General features: G+C 43.4%; 1 protein-coding gene across 6 annotated transcripts in view; it reads right to left on the reverse strand.

Moving 5' to 3' along the window:
• Nucleotides 1-19,821, reverse strand: part of ATXN3 (ataxin 3) — a 45,717-nt gene extending 25,896 nt beyond the window's left edge. For 2 of the 6 annotated variants that reach the window (XM_030929887.1, XM_030929886.1), the window contains exons 1-6: nucleotides 19,740-19,821; nucleotides 10,105-10,269; nucleotides 9,520-9,564; nucleotides 7,360-7,445; nucleotides 6,872-6,938; nucleotides 1,384-1,471 (exon numbers count right to left, since the gene is read on the reverse strand). In XM_030929887.1, the coding sequence (XP_030785747.1) occupies nucleotides 1,384-1,471; nucleotides 6,872-6,938; nucleotides 7,360-7,445; nucleotides 9,520-9,564; nucleotides 10,105-10,269; nucleotides 19,740-19,763 (475 nt within the window). In that variant the 5' untranslated portion in view covers nucleotides 19,764-19,821. Of the gene's footprint in view, nucleotides 1-1,383; nucleotides 1,472-6,871; nucleotides 6,939-7,359; nucleotides 7,446-9,519; nucleotides 9,565-10,104; nucleotides 10,270-13,959; nucleotides 14,066-19,739 lie in introns of all 6 variants that reach the window. The other 4 variants (XM_030929890.1, XM_030929889.1, XM_030929888.1 and 1 more) reach the window with 3 other exon arrangements.
• Nucleotides 19,822-20,488: the final 667 nt, after the last annotated feature.

The following is a 20,488-nucleotide window of genomic DNA, read 5'->3' on the forward strand; positions in this document are numbered from 1 at the left end:
TTACAGAAAATAAGCAGTAGAAGAAAGGAAGAATGCATATAAAGGAAATGCCTGGGCCCCACGGTAGGGTTTAAAGAATGGCTGGAATAAAAAAAAACAGACAAAACATGGTTTAAGGATAGGAGGTGGTAGTTAAAGAGTAATATGCTGGCTGGGCGCGGTGGCTCAAGCCTGTAATCCCAGCACTTTGGGAGGCCGAGACGGGCGGATCACGAGGTCAGGAGATCGAGACCATCCTGGCTAACACGGTGAAACCCCGTCTCTACTAAAAAATACAAAAAACTAGCCAGGCAAGGTGGCGGGCGCCTGTAGTCCCAGCTACTCGGGAGGCTGAGGCAGGAGAATGGCGTAAACCTGGGAGACAGAGCTTGCAGTGAGCTGAGATCCGGCCACTGCACTCCAGCCTGGGAGACAGAGCCAGACTCCGTCTCAAAAAAAAAAAAAAAAAAAAAAAAAGAGTAATATGCTTGCAATTGAGATTTGACAGTGGTTATGATTACTGGTAATAGCTAAGCAAGAGTGAGTGATTTTGAAACTAAGAAGCAGGTACTGGATTACTGGATTGATTAGCAATACAGAAATCATTAAGAATGATAAAAGGAGTTGAAGTAGAGAAAAACACAATGAGTCAGATCCTAAAATCACTGATGAAAAGGGACTTTTGGATGAGTGCAAACGGGCAAGGGATAGTTTAATCTAGGGGCCTGTATTTCTTTCTTTTTTCTTTCTTTTTTTTTTTTGAGACGGAGTCTCGCTCTGTCGCCCAGGCTGGAGGGCAGTGGTGCGATCTCAGCTCACTGCAAGATCCACCTCCTGGGTTCACGCCATTCTCCTGCCTCAGCCTCCCAAGTAGCTGGGACTACAGGTGTCCACCACCACAACCGGCTAATTTTTTGTTATTTTTAGTAGACACGAGGTTTCCCTGTATTAGCCAGGATGGTCTTGATCTCCTGACCTCGTAATCTGCCAGGCCTAGGCCTCCCAAAGTGCTGGGATTACAGGCGAAAGCCACCACAACCGGCCCTTAGGGGCATGTATTTCAAAGAAACTGGAGTTTATAGGGAAGAACAGTGGCCTAGAAGAGGCAAAGAAGAAAAATATCTATCCTTCCTCTCAGCTGTGTGGTATGTGATGTATAAAAGAAAAAACCATTACTTAGAAGGGCTGCAAAGAAAGCAGCACCCTCAGAAGAGGGAGGGCCAGGTGCCAGTGAGAACTCTAATGGAACAGCGTCATCCAAATCACAGCCTATCACCACGTCAAACCTAAAGATTGTTTCACCGCCACTGCCAGAAAAACAGTATTGTCACACTGTCATCTAATGCGCCTGTTTATTTAACTACTTCGAAAGATAACATTACAAAATGTTCAGCCTTTACTTACCTTCCTGTTGTAATTGAGCCAAGAAAAGTGCAAGATATGTATCTGATATTAATTCTGGACCCGTCAAGAGAGAATTCAAGTTAAACCACTGGAAAAAAATTGTCAATATTTAAGTTAGTGCATATTATAGGTAATAAATTGTTTCACATGTTAAGAATAGATATAACCCATCAAAGCTTAGTAAGATTGTTTAAACTCTGGAAATATTTCAAGTTGAGCTCTTTCCTCTGATTGAATAATATGATCTTAAAAGAGAATACTGCAGATTTATCACTATTACTTTTTTTTTTTTTTTTTTTTTTTTTTTTGAGAAGAGTCTCACTCTGTCACCCAGGCTGGAGTGCAGTGGCATGATCTCAGATCACTGCAACCTCTGTCTCTCAGGTTCAAGCAATTCTCCTGCCTCAGCCTCCCAAGAAGCTGGGACTACAGGCCCGTGCCACCACACCCAGCTAATTTTTGTATTTTTAGTTAGAGACAGCACATTTGCCACATTGACCAGGCTGGTCTCAAACTCCTGACCTCAAATGATCCTCCCGCCTCAGCCTCCCAAAGTTCTGGGATTACAAACATGAGCCAGCCATTGCACCCGGCCTCTGTTAAATACTTTTTTTTTTTTTTTGAGACAGTCTTGCTCTGTTGCCCAGGCTGGAGTGCAGTGGCGCGATCTCGGCTCACTGCAAGCTCCGCCTCCCGGGTTCACGCCATCCTCCTGCCTCAGCCTCCCGAGTAGCTAGGACGATACGCACACACCGCCACACCCGGCTAATTTTTTGTATTTTTAGTAGAGATGGGGTTTCACCGTGTTAGCCAGGATGGTCTTGATCTCCTGACCTTGTGATCCACCTGCCTTGGCCTCCCAGAGTGCTGGGATTACAGGCGTGAGCCACGGCGCCCGGCCCTGTTAAATAGTTTTTTAAAAACAACACTTTGCTTTAAACTATACACATTAAACCCTCCCAAAAGAATAAAAATGGATAGTCAGTAGTTGAAATGTCTTTATTAATAGCTATAGTTAAATCTTTTTTCAAAGTATCAGTCCAACATAACTCTAATCGCATCTATCATACTGACGGGAGGAAAAATGACAACTATTCCAAGTTTTCCCATTACCGATAATTTTTGTCAAAAGATTCCAATTGTGAGAAAGAAGTTCCAGGAAGATAATTTATAATTACCAACTCAGTTTTTAAAAATCACTAAATTAGGTGGGCATGGCAGCTCATGCCTATAATCCGAGCACTTTGGGAGGCTAATGTGGGAGGATTGCTTGAGCCCAGGAATTTGAGACTAGCCTGGGCAACATAGTGAGACCCTCTGTAATTTAAAAATGTTTTTAAAAAACACTATCAGATATATATATATAAACACATTTTTTTTTTTAAAGAGATGGTCATCTAGGCTGGAGTGCAGAGGTGCAATCATAACTCACTGTAGCCTCGAACACCTGGGCTTAAGTGATTCTCTCGCTTCATCCTCCCAAAGGGACTACAGGTGTGCACCAAGATGCTTGACGAATTTCCTAATTTTTTTTGTAGAGATGGGGGTCTCACACTATGTTGTACAGGCTGGTCTCAAACTCCTGGCCTCAAGACATCCTCCCACCTCAGTCTCCCTACGTGCTGGAATTACAGGTGTTAACTACTGCACTCGGCCCTAATTAACATCATTTATCACTACCACATAGTAATCCTAATTTAACCCACAAGATACAAAAAGTGTTTAAAGTTACTGTCAATATCATGACCAACTATTTTCCTGGATTTTGACAATGTTAATACTTTTTCCAGCCTTCTTTTTTATTATACAGGGACCTCAGACAGAGTCTATAGTGAAAAATATAGTTTTAAACAAAAATATAAATTAGAACCAAAGAAAACAAAATAAACCAAAATTTGACATCTTCTGTATTTTTTTTTTAAAGATAGAGTTTCACTCTTACTGCTCAAGCTGGAGTGTAATGGCGTGATCTCGGCTCACTAAAACCTCCACCTCCCAGGTTCAAGCAATTCTCCTGCCTCAGCCTTCCAAGTAGCTGGGATTACAGGCACGCGCGACCACACTCAGCTAATTTTGTATTTTTAGTAGAGACGGGGTTTCACCATGTTGGCAAAGCTGATCTTGAACTCTTGACCTCAGGTGATCCACCCACCTTGGCCTCCCAAAGTGCTGGGATTACAGGCATGAGCCACAGCGCCCGGCCAACATCTTCTGTATTTGTCAAAGATAATGTAATTCAAAATGTGAAAATTCAATTTTGAAGAACTAAAATTTTTTAAATCTCTCAAAATAATAAGATAGACATTTATTTGCAAATTAATACTAGGGTACTTCTGAAATCTAAGTCTACAGACCTTAAAAATTCAGTGCTTACTTTATACAAAAAAAGTAAAAAATACTGGATCATAATTTTTAAAAACACATAAATAAAACCCAGAGGTTAAATAATCTCAGCAGTACCCTACCCTGGGTTTTTACCTAGAGGTGATTCCCACTTGCATCAGCCTCTACTGCTGTAAGCTGCACTTTCTAAATTTTACCTTTAAATTTAAACCTTTTTTCGGTAGAGACAAGGTGTCACTGTGTTGGTCCAAGCCAGTCTCAAGCTCCTGGCCTCAGTGATCTCCCTGCCTCAGCCTCCCAAAGTGCTGGGATTACAGGCGTGAACCACTGCACCCAGCTAGCCTTCACTGCAAGCTTCTAGATTACACCTCCTTAACTTGCTCTTGGCTCCTCAGGAAGAACTTTAAGAAAGAACCAATTTAGGGCTGGGCATGGTGGCTCACGCCTGTGTTCCCAGCACTTTGAGAGGCAGAGATGGAGGGATCACCTGAGGTCAGGAGTTCAAGACCAGCCTGACCAACATGGAGAAACCCCTGTCTTTGCTAAAAATACAAAAATTAGCTGGGTGTAGTGGTGCACACCTGTAGTCCCAGCTACTCGGGAGGCTGAGACAGGAAAATTGCTTGAACCTGGGTGGTCGAGGTTGCAGTGAGCCGAGATCCCGCCACTGCACTCCAGCCTGGGTGACAGAGCAAGAATCCATCAGAAAGAGAGAGAGAAAGAAAGAACGAAACAACTTAGGATGAAGCTAAGTAGGTGACTTTTCCCAAATTTGATTTGGGTGACTTAAAAGATAACAATAGGGTTTTTGTTTTTGAATTATCTCTTACAGATTTAATTCAATATACTTTCTTGACATATCTTTTTTGGCTTTTATTTACTTTTTTAAAAAAACAAACAGCTTTATTGGGGTATAAGTGATAAATAATAAACTTCATATATTTAAAGTGTACAATTTGAAACTTTTTTTTTTTTTTTGAGACAGGATCTCCTTCTATCACCCAAGCTGGAGTGCAGTGGTGCGATCATGACTCACTGCAGGTTTGACCTCTGGGCTCCCTCCTCAGCCTCCCTAGCACCTCGGACTACATGCATGTATCACCACGCCTAGCCAATTTTTCTTTTTTTTTTTCATTTTTTTTTGTAGAGATGGGGTCTTGTGACATTGCCCAGGCTGGTCCTGAACTCCTTGAGCTCAAGCGATCCTCCTGCCATGGCATCCAAAAGTGCTGGGATTACAGATATGAGCCACTGCACCTGGCCTTTGAAATGTTTTGACATTAGTATACTGTACTCCCATAAAACCATTACTACGGCCGGGCGCGGTGGCTCAAGCCTGTAATCCCAGCACTTTGGGAGGCCGAGACGGGCGGATCACGAGGTCAGGAGATCGAGACCATCCTGGCTAACATGGTGAAACCCCGTCTCTACTAAAAAATACAAAATAGCCGGGCGAAGTGGAGGGCGCCTGTAGTCCCAGCTACTCGGGAGGCGGAGGCAGGAGAATGGCATAAACCCAGGAGGCAGAGCTTGCAGTGAGCTGAGATCCGGCCACTGCACTCCAGCCTGGGCGACAGAGCGAGACTCTGTCTCAAAAAAAAAAAAAAAAAAAAAAAAAAAACCATTACTACAACCAACACTGTGACACATTAATCACTGCCACGTTTCCCATGCCTCTCTATGACCCTCCCCTCCCCTCTCACTCTTCCTTAGCCTTCTCATCCCCAGGCAACCACTGGTGGATCCGCTTTTCATCACTGCAGATGAATCTGCACTTTTCTAGACTTTTAATAAATGATACCATACAGCATGTAGTATTTTGCTTCTGGGTTATGCTTTCAGCATAATTATTTTGAGATTCATCCATGTTGCTGCATGTATCACTAGTTTATTCTTTTTTACTGTGCTAGCTCGTTTTCAATAACCCTCTTTCAAAGCTTCAAAATTCTAATAAAAAGGATGTTAAATGATTCTGTTTCTTAAAATAGCTTGCTCAAGACATATTTCATGTTTTATTTAACAACTAGAAGCGATCTTATGTAGACGTATGTATTACATGGCTTTTGGAATCATATGAATAATCTTACACTAAAGCAAGCATAATTGAATGCTTTATTCATGCTTGACACTATTTCAGGCTTTGTGACAGCACTACGCTAAATACAAATCTACAAATGTAGTAATTAACTGACAGAACATAGTCATCACATAAAAACCCACTTAAAAGTAACCACATTTGTATTATATTTAATATAGAATTTTTCTTATGATACAGTTAAATTGCATATACTTGTCACAAATATATTTACAAGGAAAACTGATATGTTTTAAAATGACAAATTTCTATCTATCAAGATAGATAAACCATGCCAGAAACATACACATTACTGGTCAGTTTCCTAATTTTAAAGTCAGAAATCCTTTTTTTTTTTTTTTTAATATTTAATTTTTTTTTCTTTTTATGTTTGTTTGTTTGTTTGTTGTTTTTTTTTGAGACGGAGTCTGGCTCTGTCTCCCAGGCTGGAGTGCAGTGGCCGGATCTCAGCTCACTGCAAGCTCCGCTTCCCGGGTTTACACCATTCTCCTGCCTCAGCCTCCGGAGTAACTGGGACTGCAGGCGCCCGCCACCTCGCCCGGCTAGTTTTTTGTATTTTTAGTAGAGACGGGGTTTCACCGTGTTAGCCAGGATGGTCTCGATCTCCTGACCTCGTGATCCGCCCATCTCGGCCTCCCAAAGTGCTGGGATTACAGGCTTGAGCCACCGCGCCCGGCCCTTTTTATGTTTTATAAAACAGAGTCTTTATAAAGACTCTGTCACCCAGGCTGGGGTACAGTGGCACAATCATAGTTCACTGCAGCCTCAAACTCCTGAGCTCAAGTGATCCTCCTGCCTCAGCCTTCCAAGAAAGCTGGAATTACAGATGTGAGCCACCATACCTGGCTTTTTTTTTTTTTTTTTTTTAAAGAGACAGGACCTCCCTTTGTTGCCCAGGCTAGTTTCAAAGTCCTGGCTTCAAGTGATCCCCCAACCTAAGCCTCCCAAACTGTTGTGATTACAGGCATGAGCCACCACATCTGGCCCACATTTTAGTTTTAAATGGGGTATAATATAAGAAAAAAGACAAGGAAGGGTAAGAAATGTTACCTGTTTTCCTAATTTTCTAACTGTAAACCAGTGTTCTTTATAATTGCATATAAATGATCTTTCATTTCTAAAAAAGAAAACACACAATATTAACTCGAAATACTGAATTCATATTTATGTTGTCTACTGGCAAACATTATATAAAATTTATCATAATTTAAGATTATATTTAGTTAAGTGTCACTGATGTTTTTAAAAGATCACACAACCATATGAATGTCTCTGCAGCAGCGTAGTGATGCCGTGCCAAAAGATGGCCTCACACACCACTTACGGGGCAGCTCTGTGCTGCCACAGACACTGGGGTACCAGGAAGGCTACAGGGCAGATGCTCATGGACATCACAAAGGTGAAATAGGAAAGTCTGAGGGAATGAAACAGGGAACATCAAAACACAAGTACTCAAAATATATTTCTCTTCTTTAAGAAATATTTTTAAAAATCAAATTTGGGAAAAGAAATGTATGAAATGCAAAACAAAATCTTACATAGGATCGATCCTGAGCCTCTGATACTCTGGACTGTTGAACAGGATTAGTTCTAAACCCCAAACTTTCAAGGCATTGCTTATAACCTGTTAAGAAAAATAGTAACTTTTCATAAGCCAAACCACTCCATTCCAAATTTAAGAAGTGTAGCTATGTCAGCTGTGTAAACATTTTAAGAAGTATAGCTGTGTTAGTTGTGTACCTCATATATAAATTTCTCTAGAAGGCTATAGGTTTTTTTTGTTTTTTTTTTTTTTTGAGACAGAGTCTTGCTCTGTTGCCTAGGCTGGAGTACAGTGGCATGATCTCGGCTCACTGCAACCTCTGCCTCCTGAGTTCAAGTGATTCTCCTACCTCAGGCTCCCGAGTAGCTGGGATTACAAGCATGCGCCACCACACTCAGCTAATTTTTGTATTTTTAGTACAGACAGGGTTTCACCTTGTTGGCCAGGCTGGTCTCAAACTCCTGACCTTGTGATCTGCACGCCTCGTTCTCCCAAAGTACTGGGATTACAGGCATGAGTCACCACACCCAGCCGGCTATAGGTTTTCAAAAGTGTGTGTGTGTATAGATATATCACTAAATCCATAAAAAACATACACATATATATTAGAAGAGTGCTTTTCATACCAGGTCTCTTGAGATGTTCCAGAAAACCACACAATTCCTACATAAAACTGCCTCAAAAATCCAGATGTATATTCTACCCATAAGTGCTATTCTTAAAACAAGTCTACTATATACATCTGATAATTTGGCTGCCGTGGGTGCTACTTCAGAAAATTTATATTCAACTTACTACTTGCAATGTCAGAAATCATGTCTATCAAAATAAGTTCTCCCTGGGCACTTAAACTGAAGTTTCCATAGATATCAGACTTCCAGGGTCATGGGCTTGCCACTTGTAGAAAAAAACAAAATGCAAACCTGATTATTTCAATCTGTCTGACAAAAAAAGGGAAATTTCTGAAAATTCACTATCTACCCTCCAAGGTAGCCAACAAAGAAGCAAGTAAGCCAGGTACCGGCAAAGACAGAAAGTGAGTGCAAGGTAGTGGGCACCAAGAGCAGCAAGGCACAAATAGGAAACGCCAAGTGCTGGGCCTACTCTGACCTCTGATTCCAGCCCTGCAGTAGCCATTACCTGTTAACAGTGGCACGGTAAAGCACCAGATGGAAATGCTGGTGGATGAGGAGAAGTCCAGGAGGGCAGTACAAGGGAAATACAAACAAAGGTATCTGCACAGATAGGCCGCTCAGGAGAGGTTCTGAAAGACCTCTGGATACAACTCACGGTGTCAGAAAAGAATGAAAGACACGCAGATAAAAGAATCTTTCAAGTACATATATATAACCACCAAAGAACTCAAAGACAAAAATCAAAAGTCACAGACCATAATAAGGAAATCCAGTCTGGTAGGCTGATTTAAAAGGATGGTAGCAAGGTACTGCATTTTCTCAAATTTACCCAACAGATGGTAAGTTTGAGACATTGGGACTTATTATAATTAAGGGTATTTGGTTTTCTTTGAGACACAGTCTTGCTCTGTCACCAGGCTGGAGTGCAGTGGTGCGATCTTGGCTCACTGCAACCTCTGACTCCCCGGTTCAAGCGATTCTCCTGCCTCAGTCTCCAGAGTAGCTGGGATTATAGGCTTGCATCACCACGCCCAGCTAATTTTTGTATTTTTAGTAGAGACGGGGTTTCACCATGTTGGCCAGGATGGTCTGGATCTCCTGATCCTGAGATCCGCCCACCTCGCCCTCCCAAAGTGCTACGATTACAGGTGTAAGCCACCACGCCTGGCCACAATTAAGGTTATTATTAGCATCCAGATGCAAATTAAATAATCTTTCTCAAAAAGGAATTTTTAAATGCCCCACTCTAATATGAAGATTCTACAATCCTTTCATGTCTATCTATATAAAAATCTAGTACTCTAGTAGGCCGGGCATGGTGGCTCACGCCTGTAACCAGCACTTTGGGAGGCTGAGGCAGGTGGATCACAATCTAGTGATCTAGAGTATAATCTTATACTCTGTAGACATAATCTATTAGAAGAACTTCTGAAGGTCGCCTTGTTACAGTGACTATTGAAAGGCTGTGAAATGGGGCCTGGGATATAAGCAACACATAGTAGATGCTTGTGACTACTTACCTGAATAGAGAAAAAACCACTGTCATCCATATTTCCAGAAGGCTGCTATTAATTTTGACAGGTAGTTGAAGCAAGGGTGGGGGTGAGGAAAGAAGGATACAAACTGTCATTAGCGTGCATATTTAAAATAACATCTTTGCATTTCCATTTCCAAAGTTAACAGTGCAGTTATAATTCACCAGTCAGATCCCTATAGGAAGAATGGCACATCCTTTTCTAAATAGTACCATGTTTCTAAAAGAAATGTAAGCCGGGTGTGGTGGCTCACACCTATAATCCCAGCACTTTGGGAGGCCGAGGCAGGTGGATCATGAGATCAGGAATTCCAGACCAACCTGACCAACATGGTGAAACCCCGTCTCCAACAAAGATACAAAAAATTAGCCAGGCGTAGTGGCGTGTGCCTGTAATCCCAGCTACTTGGGAGGCTGAGGCAGGAGAATTGCTTGAACCCAGGAGGCAGAGGTCGCAGTGAGCTGAGATCGCGCCATTGCACTCCAGCCTGGACAATAGGGCAAGACTCCATCTCAAAAAAAAAAAAAAAAAAAAGAAAGAAATGTGACTTAGTGAGTTTAAAATCAGTACCTGTAAAAACGTGCGATAATCTTCACTAGTAACTCCTCCTTCTGCCATTCTCATCCTCTCCTCCTCATCCAGCTGATGTGCAATTGAGGATAATTCCACAGGGCTAAAATATTCTCCTTGCAATAAATTATTCAGGCAATGTTGAGCACAAAGTGAGCCTTCTTGCTAATATTTCCAAAAGAAAAAATTAAAATGTGACTTATTAAACAGAATTGCACAGTATTTTCCCCTAAATAATTTAATCATTAACTTTTCTTTCTTTTTTGAGACACAGTCTTGCTCTGTTGTCCAGACTGGAGTACAGTGGAGCAATCTCGGCTCACCACAACCTCTGCCTCCCGGGTTCAAGCAATTCTCCTGCCTCAGCCTCCCGAGTAGCTGGGACTACAGGCATGCCCCTATGCCCAGCTAATTTTTGTATTTTTAGTAGATACAGGGTTTCACTATGTTAGCCAGGCTGGTCTCGAACTCCTGATCTCGTGATCCGCCTGCCTCAGTCTCCCAAAGTGCTGGGATTACAGGTGTGAGCCACCGCGCCTGGCCAACTTTTTTTTTTTTTTTTTCTGAGATGGAGTCTTGCTCTGTTACCCAGGCTGGAGTGCAGTGGCGCAATCTCAGCTTACTGCAAGCTCTGCCTCCTGAGTTCACGCCATTCCACTGCCTCAGCGTCCCGAGTAGCTGGAACTACAGGCGCCCGCCACCACGTCCGGCTAATTTTTTGTATTTTAGTAGCGATGGGGTTTCACCATGTTAGCCAGGATGGTCTCGATCTCCTGACCTCGTGATCCACCCGCCTAGGCCTCTCCAAGTGCTCGGATTACAGGTGTGAGTCACCGTGCCAGGCTACAACTATTTTTTAACATAGTTGAACTGAACTTTCAGCTTTAGATAAGTATAATTAACATAGGTACATGCATTTTCATTTGTTAACATTTATTTTACAAATCTACCATTAATGAAACTACGATTACATGATCAAAAACTTAGGAATTATTTTAAACAAACATTATCGGCCGGGTGCGGTGGCTCACGCCTGTAATCCCAGCACTCTGGGAGGCCGAGGCAGGCGGATCATGAGGTCAGGAGATCGAGACTATCGTGGCTAACACAGTGAAACCCCATCTCTACTAAAAAATACAAAGAATTAGCCGGGCGTAGTGGCAGACACCTGTAGTCCCAGCTACTCGGGAGGCTGAGGCAGGAGAATGGCGTGAACCCGGGAGGCGGAGCTTGCAGTGAGCCGAGATCACACCACTGCACTCCAGCCTGGGCGACAGAGCGAGACTCTGTCTCAAAAAAACAAAAAACAAAAAACAAAAAAATTATCATCTATCAAATGCATCAAATCTCATACTTTACTAAAAACTACTGTATAAAACACTTAGTCTCCCTCATTTTCAGTACCTAAAATAAGTTCATTCTTGGAGATTCCACAGTAAATTACTAATGGTGAAAGGAAATTTTAGTCTCTAGAACAGTTACTTATTTATTTAAAAAATGAGATCTGACTATGTTGCCCAGGCTGGACTTGAACTCCAGGGCCCAAGGGATCTTCCTACCTCAGCCTCCTGAGCAGCTAGGACTACAGAAACATGCCACCATGCCCAGCTGCCTAGAACATTTATTCTTTTAACATAATGCCGGTCAAGCATGGTGGCTCACACCTGTAATCCCAGCAGTTTGGGAGGTCAAGGCGGGTGGATTGCTTGAGGCCAGGAGTTTGAGACGAGCCTGACCAATATGGCGAAACCCCATCTCTACTAAAAACACAAAAATTAGCCAGCGTGATGGTGTGCACCTGTACACCTAGCTAATCGGGACTCCGAGGCATGAGAATCGCTTGAACCTGGGAAGTACAGCCTGCGGTGAGCCAAGACTATGCCACCGCCACTCCAGCCTTCTGTCTCCAAAAAAAAAACACAAAAAAACAAAAAAACAAAACTCCACACAATCTAAATGCTTGTTGATAGAATTTCAAATCTTAAGAATCAATACAGGTGAGAAAAATTCTGTTCCATGTTAAAACTTGCAGTTACAGAGCTGAAGTTCTCTTCATGGAATTCTACAGATAATGTACACACAGTGTAATGCAATGAGCAGAACTGTCCCAAACAACCCTAGAGCTCACTCCTGGACAAGCCAGCAAGAGGGACTGCACCCAAGCTCAGCTCCCATGGGACGACAGGCTTCCTCCTTATGGGAGGTGGGTACAACCTCCCACGGGTTCAGGGCCTTCAAGTGCTGGGCAGTTTCTCACACAACTGGCAGCCTGAATCCAAGTCCAGGGTGCCTGGTACCGAGTAACCTGTGTGTAATCCTCCTCTCCACAGCAGTGTAGCTTTCCCATGCTATCTGGTAAGAAGGGAGAATCATGTATAGATGGATCCCTCCCTGTGAACACAGACACCAGGTTTGCCACTTCCTGAAATGGTAGCAAGATGAGAGAACGTTTCCTTCTCCTGCTAACCTTGGCCCTCCAAGTTCTCTCTTTCCCCAGTAAGGTCTATTCCTTAACCCAACTTATCTGACATCATGCAATTTGTCCTGAGCTATGTTACACAGTAGACTCTAAAGAGAACCACCTTGCAAGATGGATTTTTTTCCTGCTAAATCAATTTTCTAGGAATAAAATTCAGCTGGTGAAAAAAAATGCGTTATATGTGTATAATGGAATCGGAAGACAGCATTGAGACAGCCTGAGTCTGAGATAAGTTTATCCTCATCTTTTGGTAAAGAATAAGTAGCTTGGAGCCAGAGAGAACACTATCCCCCAAGTCTTCTCATGAAAATAGACTTTTTGTTTCCACTTCTTTCTCCTTCTTCTATATTTCTACTACCAGAGTGCAACTCTTACTGAATAATATGCAAACTGAAGGGATATACAGATGTTCTACTTATAACCTATTGAAAAACAGCCAAGGCTGGGCTGCGGTGGCTCATGCCTTAATCCCAGCATTTTGGGAGGCCAAGGCAGGAGGATTACTTGAGTCCAGAAGTTTGAGACCAGCCTGGGCAACATGGTGAAACTCCATTTCTAGAAAAATTAAAAAATTAACGGAGCACAGTGGTGTGTGCTTGTAGTCTAGCTTCCTGGGAGGCTGAGATAGGAGGATAACTTGAGCCTCATAAAGGCTGAGGCTGGAGTGAGCTGACATTGCGCCACTGCACTCCAGCCTGGATGACAGGGCAAGAACCTGTCTCAAAAAAAAAAAAAAAAAAAGAAAGAAAGAAAAGAAAAGGCAAGACAAACAAGCACTTCACAAGACAGTCAAAGGGCTATCAAGAACACAAAAAAGGTACTCAACTTCATTAGTCATCAGGGAAATGTAAATTAAAACCACAATGTGTTATTACACAAACTCTAAAATGGCTAAAATGTTGGAGATCAGAGATATAGCAACTGTTGTATACTACTGGTGAGAGAGTAAATTAGTATAACCAACAATAACTAATAATTATGTAATGCATCTACTAAAGCTTAACATGTACATCTCCTATGATCTAGCAATTCCATTAGTAGGTACATAATGTAAACAACAGAAATGCAAACATATATTCATCAAAAGATATGTATAAAAATGTTCACAAAAGCACTATTTTTGTGCTACAAATAGCATTACTATTTGTAGTAATACAAAATAGCATTACAGATAGCATTACTATTTGTAATGGTCCCTAAACTGGCAACGACCCAAATGGATAGCTGGGATCACAGCAGAATGGAAATCGTGTCTACTCACAAAGGAATACTACATAACCATGTGAATGAATTAACTACAACTACCTGGAACAGTATGGATAAATCTCTCAAACAATGGTAAACTAAAGAGGACAGAGTCAAAAGGGTATACACACCGTACGATTCCAGTCACAAAAGCTCAAAACTAGGCAAAACTCATTTATGATATCAGAATTCAGTATAGTGGTTATTTTTGGTGGGAGTGCAGTGGAGAGAGAGCACCTAGAAAAGGGAATAATGGGAGGTTATAGGATGCAGGTAAATCTTCTGTTACTTGCTGTTTACACATGTTCATTTTGTGAGAATTCACTGAGCCGTACTCTTAACGATTTGTGTGCTCCTCTCTGTATGGTACCTAATTTTTTAAAAATTCAAACCGTAAGAAAAAAGCCTTTGCTAACACAAATTTCCTGGCCTGCTGTCAGTTTGGAGTTTACAAACTATGGTCACCATACTTAATATCACATATAGCAATAGCGACATCCAAATATTTGATTAAAATTATCTCTATAAAAAATAGCTTTAAATGATGAAAAATAAGTACTTGAAATCAAACTTCATCAAAGATACACTGTATTGCTACAGGAAATACCAAGTTCTGTACTTCGAATATGATTTAATGGAAGGAAAGAACAAACTGTTCAGTACAAATTTAAAAATGACTTCAGGCCAGGCACAGTGGTTCACACTGTAATCTCAACTGTTTGAGAGGCTGAGGTGGGAGGATCACTTGAGCCCAGGAGTTCAAGGCTACATGGAGCTATGATTGTGCCACTGTATTCCAGCTTGGGTGACAGAGCAACACCATGTCTCTCAAAAAGAAATAAAATAAATAAATATAAAAACAAAAATAAACATAAGTCATAGGACGGATCAAATTCCACACAGACCGAAAGAATTGTACAATGACAATGAGCCCACCTAAGATTATGCATTTTCCTGCCTTGCCCTTATCTCAAACTATCCCCAGCCACCTCTCTCATCAAGCTTTAATCAAAGCAGAAGTTCACTTTGCCATAATCAAAGTTCAGCAGTATTGAAATCTCACGATTTGGCTGGGCAAGGTGGCTCATGCCAGTAATCCCAGCACTTGGGGAGGCCGAGGCAGGTAGGTCACTTGAGATCAGGAGTTCTAGACCAGCCTGGCCAACACGGTGAAACCCCGTCTCTTCTAAACATACAAAAATTAGCCAGGTGTGGTGGCAGGTGCCTGTAGTCCCAGGTACTCGGGAGGCTAAGGCAGGAGAATCACCTGAACCCAGGAGGCAGAGGTTGCAGTGAGCTGAGATTGCACCACTGCACTCCAGCCTGGGTGACAGAGCGACACTCCACCTCAAAAAAATAAAAAATACGCCAGGCATGGTAGCTCATGCTTACAATCCCGGCACTTTGGGAGGCTAAGGCAGGTGGACCACGAGGTCAAGAGATCGCGACCATCCTGGCCAACATGGTGAAACCTTGTCTCTACTAAAAATATAAAAATCAGCTGGGTATGGTGGCACATGCCTATAGTCCCAGCTACTCGGGAGGCTGAGAGGAGAATCGCTTAAACCCAGGAGACGGAGGTTGCAGTGAGCTGAGTTCATGCCACTGCACTCCAGCCTGGTGACAGAGCAAGACTCCGTCTCAAAAAAAAAAAAAAAAAAAAAAAAGAAAAGAATTAAAAATTTTAAAAAATAAAAGAAATCCTATGATTTTAGGCCCAGACTTCACTGTGTTGGGCTCAGAGAATTAGCACACTGCAGTTCTACAAAGATAATTTGTAAAATCACAAGGGAACTGCTACCAAATCATTTACCCCCAACCTCCCCAGGTTTTCAAGACCAACCTGAAACTAGTTAAAATTACCACAGACACTACTAACTACAACACAAATCACGTATAAACCTAAGGCGCTCTCAGGAATGGGCTATTTGGGGACAAGCTGTCAATCTAGCAGCATTCTCACCTCCTCTTAGTGCTCTCCCAGCCCTTACTATGAGGGTCAGCAAACACAAGCATCTGAGTAATGGCAATGACCAGTACTTCTACAGCACTATCTGCCAGGGAGCCTTCTCTACACTCTTAACTCTGAGGTTATGTCTATGTTATTATCCCTACCACTACAGAGGAGGAAACCAGAGGACAGGGATACTAAGTAACTTACTCAGGATCACACAAGTAGTAAAAGGCAGAGCTGAGACTCAAACCCAGGCAGAGGTTTCAAAATCTGTGCCATTAGCACTTCAAGTCATTTATACAGAATTTGGTTTCTCCTAAAGCTCAAATATCCTAAAGATGGCTAAAATCCAGCAATCACAAAAGGGCATAATGAATGCCACAGAGTCAATACTCAGCATCTTTTCAGTATTTTCAATAATTTTATGTACAACCCCAGCAAGTTTAGTTATTATTCCCAGTTTGCATTACATTAAAATCACCAATACAAATGGCACAGTGACTGCACCAAGAAACATCAGCAAGAGAAGTGATTAAAAAAAAAAAAAAAGACAGAAAGCAGGCACCAGAACTAAAACAAACAACAACAAAATCCAGTAGTTAGTGGTCATAAAGTTAGTACAAAGATTTAAATTAGGGGTTGGCAAACTCTAGCCCATGGGCCAAATCCAACCTGCCCCGGTAGCTAAGAATGCACTTTACAATTTTAGATGGTTGGGAAAAACATGCACAAATAAGAATGTGTGACAGAGACTCCAGCGGCCTGCAAAGCCTTAAAATGTTTACAGAAAAGTTGTTTACTTTAGATAAACAGCACCATATATATCTCAGAAACTCAAAGACCTCTCTTTATCCATTCAAATATATACAGTTTTTTCTTTTGGGACAGGATCTTGCTCTGTGCCCCAGGCTGGAGTGCAGTGGTGTGATCTTGGCTCACTACAGCCTCGACCTCCCAGACTCATGCAATCCTCCCACCTCACCCTCCCAAGTAGCTACGACTACAGGCTACCACACCCAGGCTAATTTTGTTCATTCTTTGTAGAGACAGGTCTCACTATGCTCGGCCCCATTCAAATATATATTGAGTACTTACTCTGTGCCAGGCCCTATCTCAGGCACTGTAGATGTATCAGTGAGAAACTGTTTTTACATTCTAACTTAATAAAGGGTACTCAAAGTGACAACTCAGAAAGAGGAAACCAAGGTTCCAAGAGGAAGTGGTTGCAAGGCCCTTTGTAGGCAGATATTCCCACCCACCCAGCTTCTCTAGGGCCAAAGTCGGTTCTCTGGCTCTCCAAACCCAGGACCTAGCAAGGGTTACAGGTATATTGCAGAGGGGAAGGCAGTGAACTGAAAAATGGCACAGTAAGCTCAAACATTCCCAGAATGGACTGTATAGGAGATTAACAATGGGCCATATGGTTATAGGTGCATACTCTTGAGTACGCCCAAAAAACTAAATTGTTGAATCTCCACTTGCTACGTACATACAAGTTAATGATAACGGTAAGTGCATTCCTGAAGTATCTGTAGGCCTATACACATGCTGATAATTCAGAGGGACTCTTTTTTTCTTTTTTTTTCTTTTTTTTCGAGACAGAGTCTCGCTTTGTTGCCCAGGCTGGAGTGCAGTGGCTTGGTCTCAGCTCACTGCAACCTCTGCCTCTTGGGTTCAAGCAATTCTCCTGCCTCAGCCTCCCGAGTACCTGGGATTACAGGCACCTGCCACCACACCTGGCTAAGCTTTTGTATTTTTAGTAGAGTCGTGGTTTCACCATGTTGGCCAGGCTGGTCTCAAACTCCTGACCTTGTGATCCAACCGTCTGGGCCTCCCAAAGCGCTGGTGTGAGCCACTGCACCGGGGTAAGTAGATTTTCACTAGGCTAGCACCCAGCTTTTATTGATCCCATGGTTCAGTAGAAATGTGTTCCAACTAGGTAACAATCAATATTGTTAAAAATCTTGTCTAATTCTCAGGAAGTAGTGTGGAACATGTTTAAGGCCTTCCATGTTGAAATGCGATCCCACACCAAAGCCTTTGAAAATTAACAACAAAAATATGGCCGAGTGCAGTGGCTCACGCCTGTGATCTCGGCACTTTGGGAGGCCAAGGCGGGTGGATCGCCTGAGGTCAGGAGTTGGAGACCAGCCTGGCCAACGTGGTTAAACCCTGTCTCTACTAAAAATACAAAAATTAGCTGGGCGTAGTGGTGGGCACCTGTAATCTCAGCTACTAGGAAGTCGGAGGCAGGAGAATCGCTTGAACAGAGAGGCAGAGGTTGCAGTGAGCCATAATCGCGCCACTGCACTCCAGCCTGAGTAACAACAGAAAAACTCGATCTCAAAAAAAAAAAATGTTTTTAAGAAAGTACATGTGTATTTTTCACCCACTCTACTCAGCCAAGCAACTAAATCTCTATTGTCTATGATTTATAAGTCATGTCAATCAAGTCAAAAATTAGTGACAACTAATTAGTGACTGAGGCCTTCCTCCCCCACTGTAAATCTGCCTATTTCAAAAGTTTCCGAGATGTTTTCTACAATGAAAAGCATTGTACTTAACAATTTGTTCCAGGCACAGTGGCTCACGCCCGTAATCACAGCACTTCGAGAGGCTGAGGTGGGAGAATCACCTCAGTCCAGGAGTTCTAGACCAGCCTGGGCAACACAGCGAGACCCCCGTCTCTCCAAAAACATTAGCTGGCCCTGGCGATATACACCTGTAGTCCCAGCTACTCTGGAGGCGGAGGGATGATCGCTTGTGCCTAGGAAGTCAAGGCTGCAGTGAGCCATGATCCCTCCACTGCACACCCGCCTCGGTGACAGAATGAGATGCCATCTTTAAAATAAAAATTAAAAAAAGATTTATACTACAGATTTACATCTGGTAAATGTATTCTTTTGTCTTTGCTTTATTTGTTGTGTGTGTGTGAATTTTAAATGTCTGGGATAAACGATAATTTATAAGCATTTAATAAAACAAAAACCCTTTGCTCCTCCTATTAAATAATAGCCTTACCAGCAACTCTTTCCAAACACGATACTATTATGAAACGATATAATGTACCAAAGTTGTCCTGGGGAAGGCTTCACTCACACACAAATGGATGGATAATAGCATGTGAGAAACGAGGAGTTTCTCCACATATCACAGACAGTATCTTCAAGATGTGCATGGTCACTGAAGAGTTAAAGTGACAGCAGGCTAGGCAGACCACAACAAAATCATTCCAGTCCACTCCTAATACCTAAAAACAAAGCTGGCTGCCTGCTCCGGAAAGATGGGAGTACCAAAAGAAACCAAACCCAAACATCCCGTAATAAAAACTTGTGACGACTTCCCTGTTTAGGGGCACAACGGGTTTCCTACTTCACTTCCTAAGTGTCAGGCCCCACAGTGGGGGAGCCAAGGTCTCCTCCCTCGGGAGGCTCGCGGACCTGGTGCAGGGGAAAAAACATGAACAAGACTCCAAAGATCTAAATGTAGGGAAGGCTCCAACACAGAATTGAGCAGTCTGGAGAAGGAAAAGTTAATTCTGCTAGGAGTAGGGTAGGAGGGGTCGAGGGAGGTGTCCCAGAGGTGACTGTAGCTAAACCCTAGGGAGAGGGAAGGATTGGGGAGGGGTGAAGGAGTCCTCCGAAAAGCGATGGAAAGTGACTGAGAAAGGCAGAAGCAAACCCACTGGGCGCAACCGCGCTCCCGTGTCCCGAGACGCCCCGGCCCCGCCCATACTCCCTCCCGGCTCCCAGGGCGGGGGCCGCGGGGGAAGTAGGGGCGTAGGTGATGCTCCCCTCCCCGAGCCGAAGAGGGGGGAGGGTGCGGCGTCGCCCCTAGCCCGGCGAGATCGGCATGGGGGTGACTCGGACCCCACCCAGCCCTCCGGGGGGCGGTGATGCAGCGCTCCACGCCCGCCACCGCGCGGCAGACAGCTCCCCACCGAACGCGGACACTCACTTTCTCGTGGAAGATGGACTCCATGTTTATTTGTCTGGAGCCAACGGCCCCCACGCCGAACCACCCACCCCCTCCAGCGCCGCCCCCTGTCCCTCCCCTCCGCCCACCCCGCCCCTCCCTGGCCCCCCGCCCACGTGCCGCACGCAGGCCAGTCACCCGCTAGGATGCGAGTCACGTGAAGCGAAGAGCGAGTGAACGCCGGGGACACGTGACCTTGGTAGCGCGCCCTCCTAGCTTCTGTTAGCGGGCCTTCTGGGGGATGCTACATCGCCACCTGCTGTCTGGAGGATCTTCTCCGATTCCCACCCATTTCTATGGATTCTTAGGTTTGTGGGGGGAGGTCTGGACCACTCACCTGGGTTCAATATTCTTTTTGTTTTCCACTTTGTACTTTCTACTGTGTTCATATAACTATTTACTTTCTTTCTCCTTGTCCTCCACTGAAAATTTAGTAAGAAAAAGCCATCATTACATTCTCCCAAAACCTAGCACTTGTATAAAAATGATAGCTAGGCCGGACGCGGTGCCTCATGCCTGTAATCCCAGCTCTTTGGGAGGCCGAGGCGGGCGGATCAACTGAGGTCGAGAGCTTGAGATCAGCCTGACCAACATGGAGAAACCCCGTCTCTACTAAAAATGCAAAATTAGCTGGGCGTGGTGGCACATACCTCTAATCCCAGGTACTTGGGAGGCTGAGGCAGGAGAATCGCTTGAACCCGGGAGGCGGAGGTTGCGGTGAGCCGAGATGG

The sequence above is a fragment of the Rhinopithecus roxellana genome, chromosome 5 (assembly GCF_007565055.1).
Source record: "Rhinopithecus roxellana isolate Shanxi Qingling chromosome 5, ASM756505v1, whole genome shotgun sequence".
NCBI lineage: Eukaryota > Metazoa > Chordata > Mammalia > Primates > Cercopithecidae > Rhinopithecus > Rhinopithecus roxellana.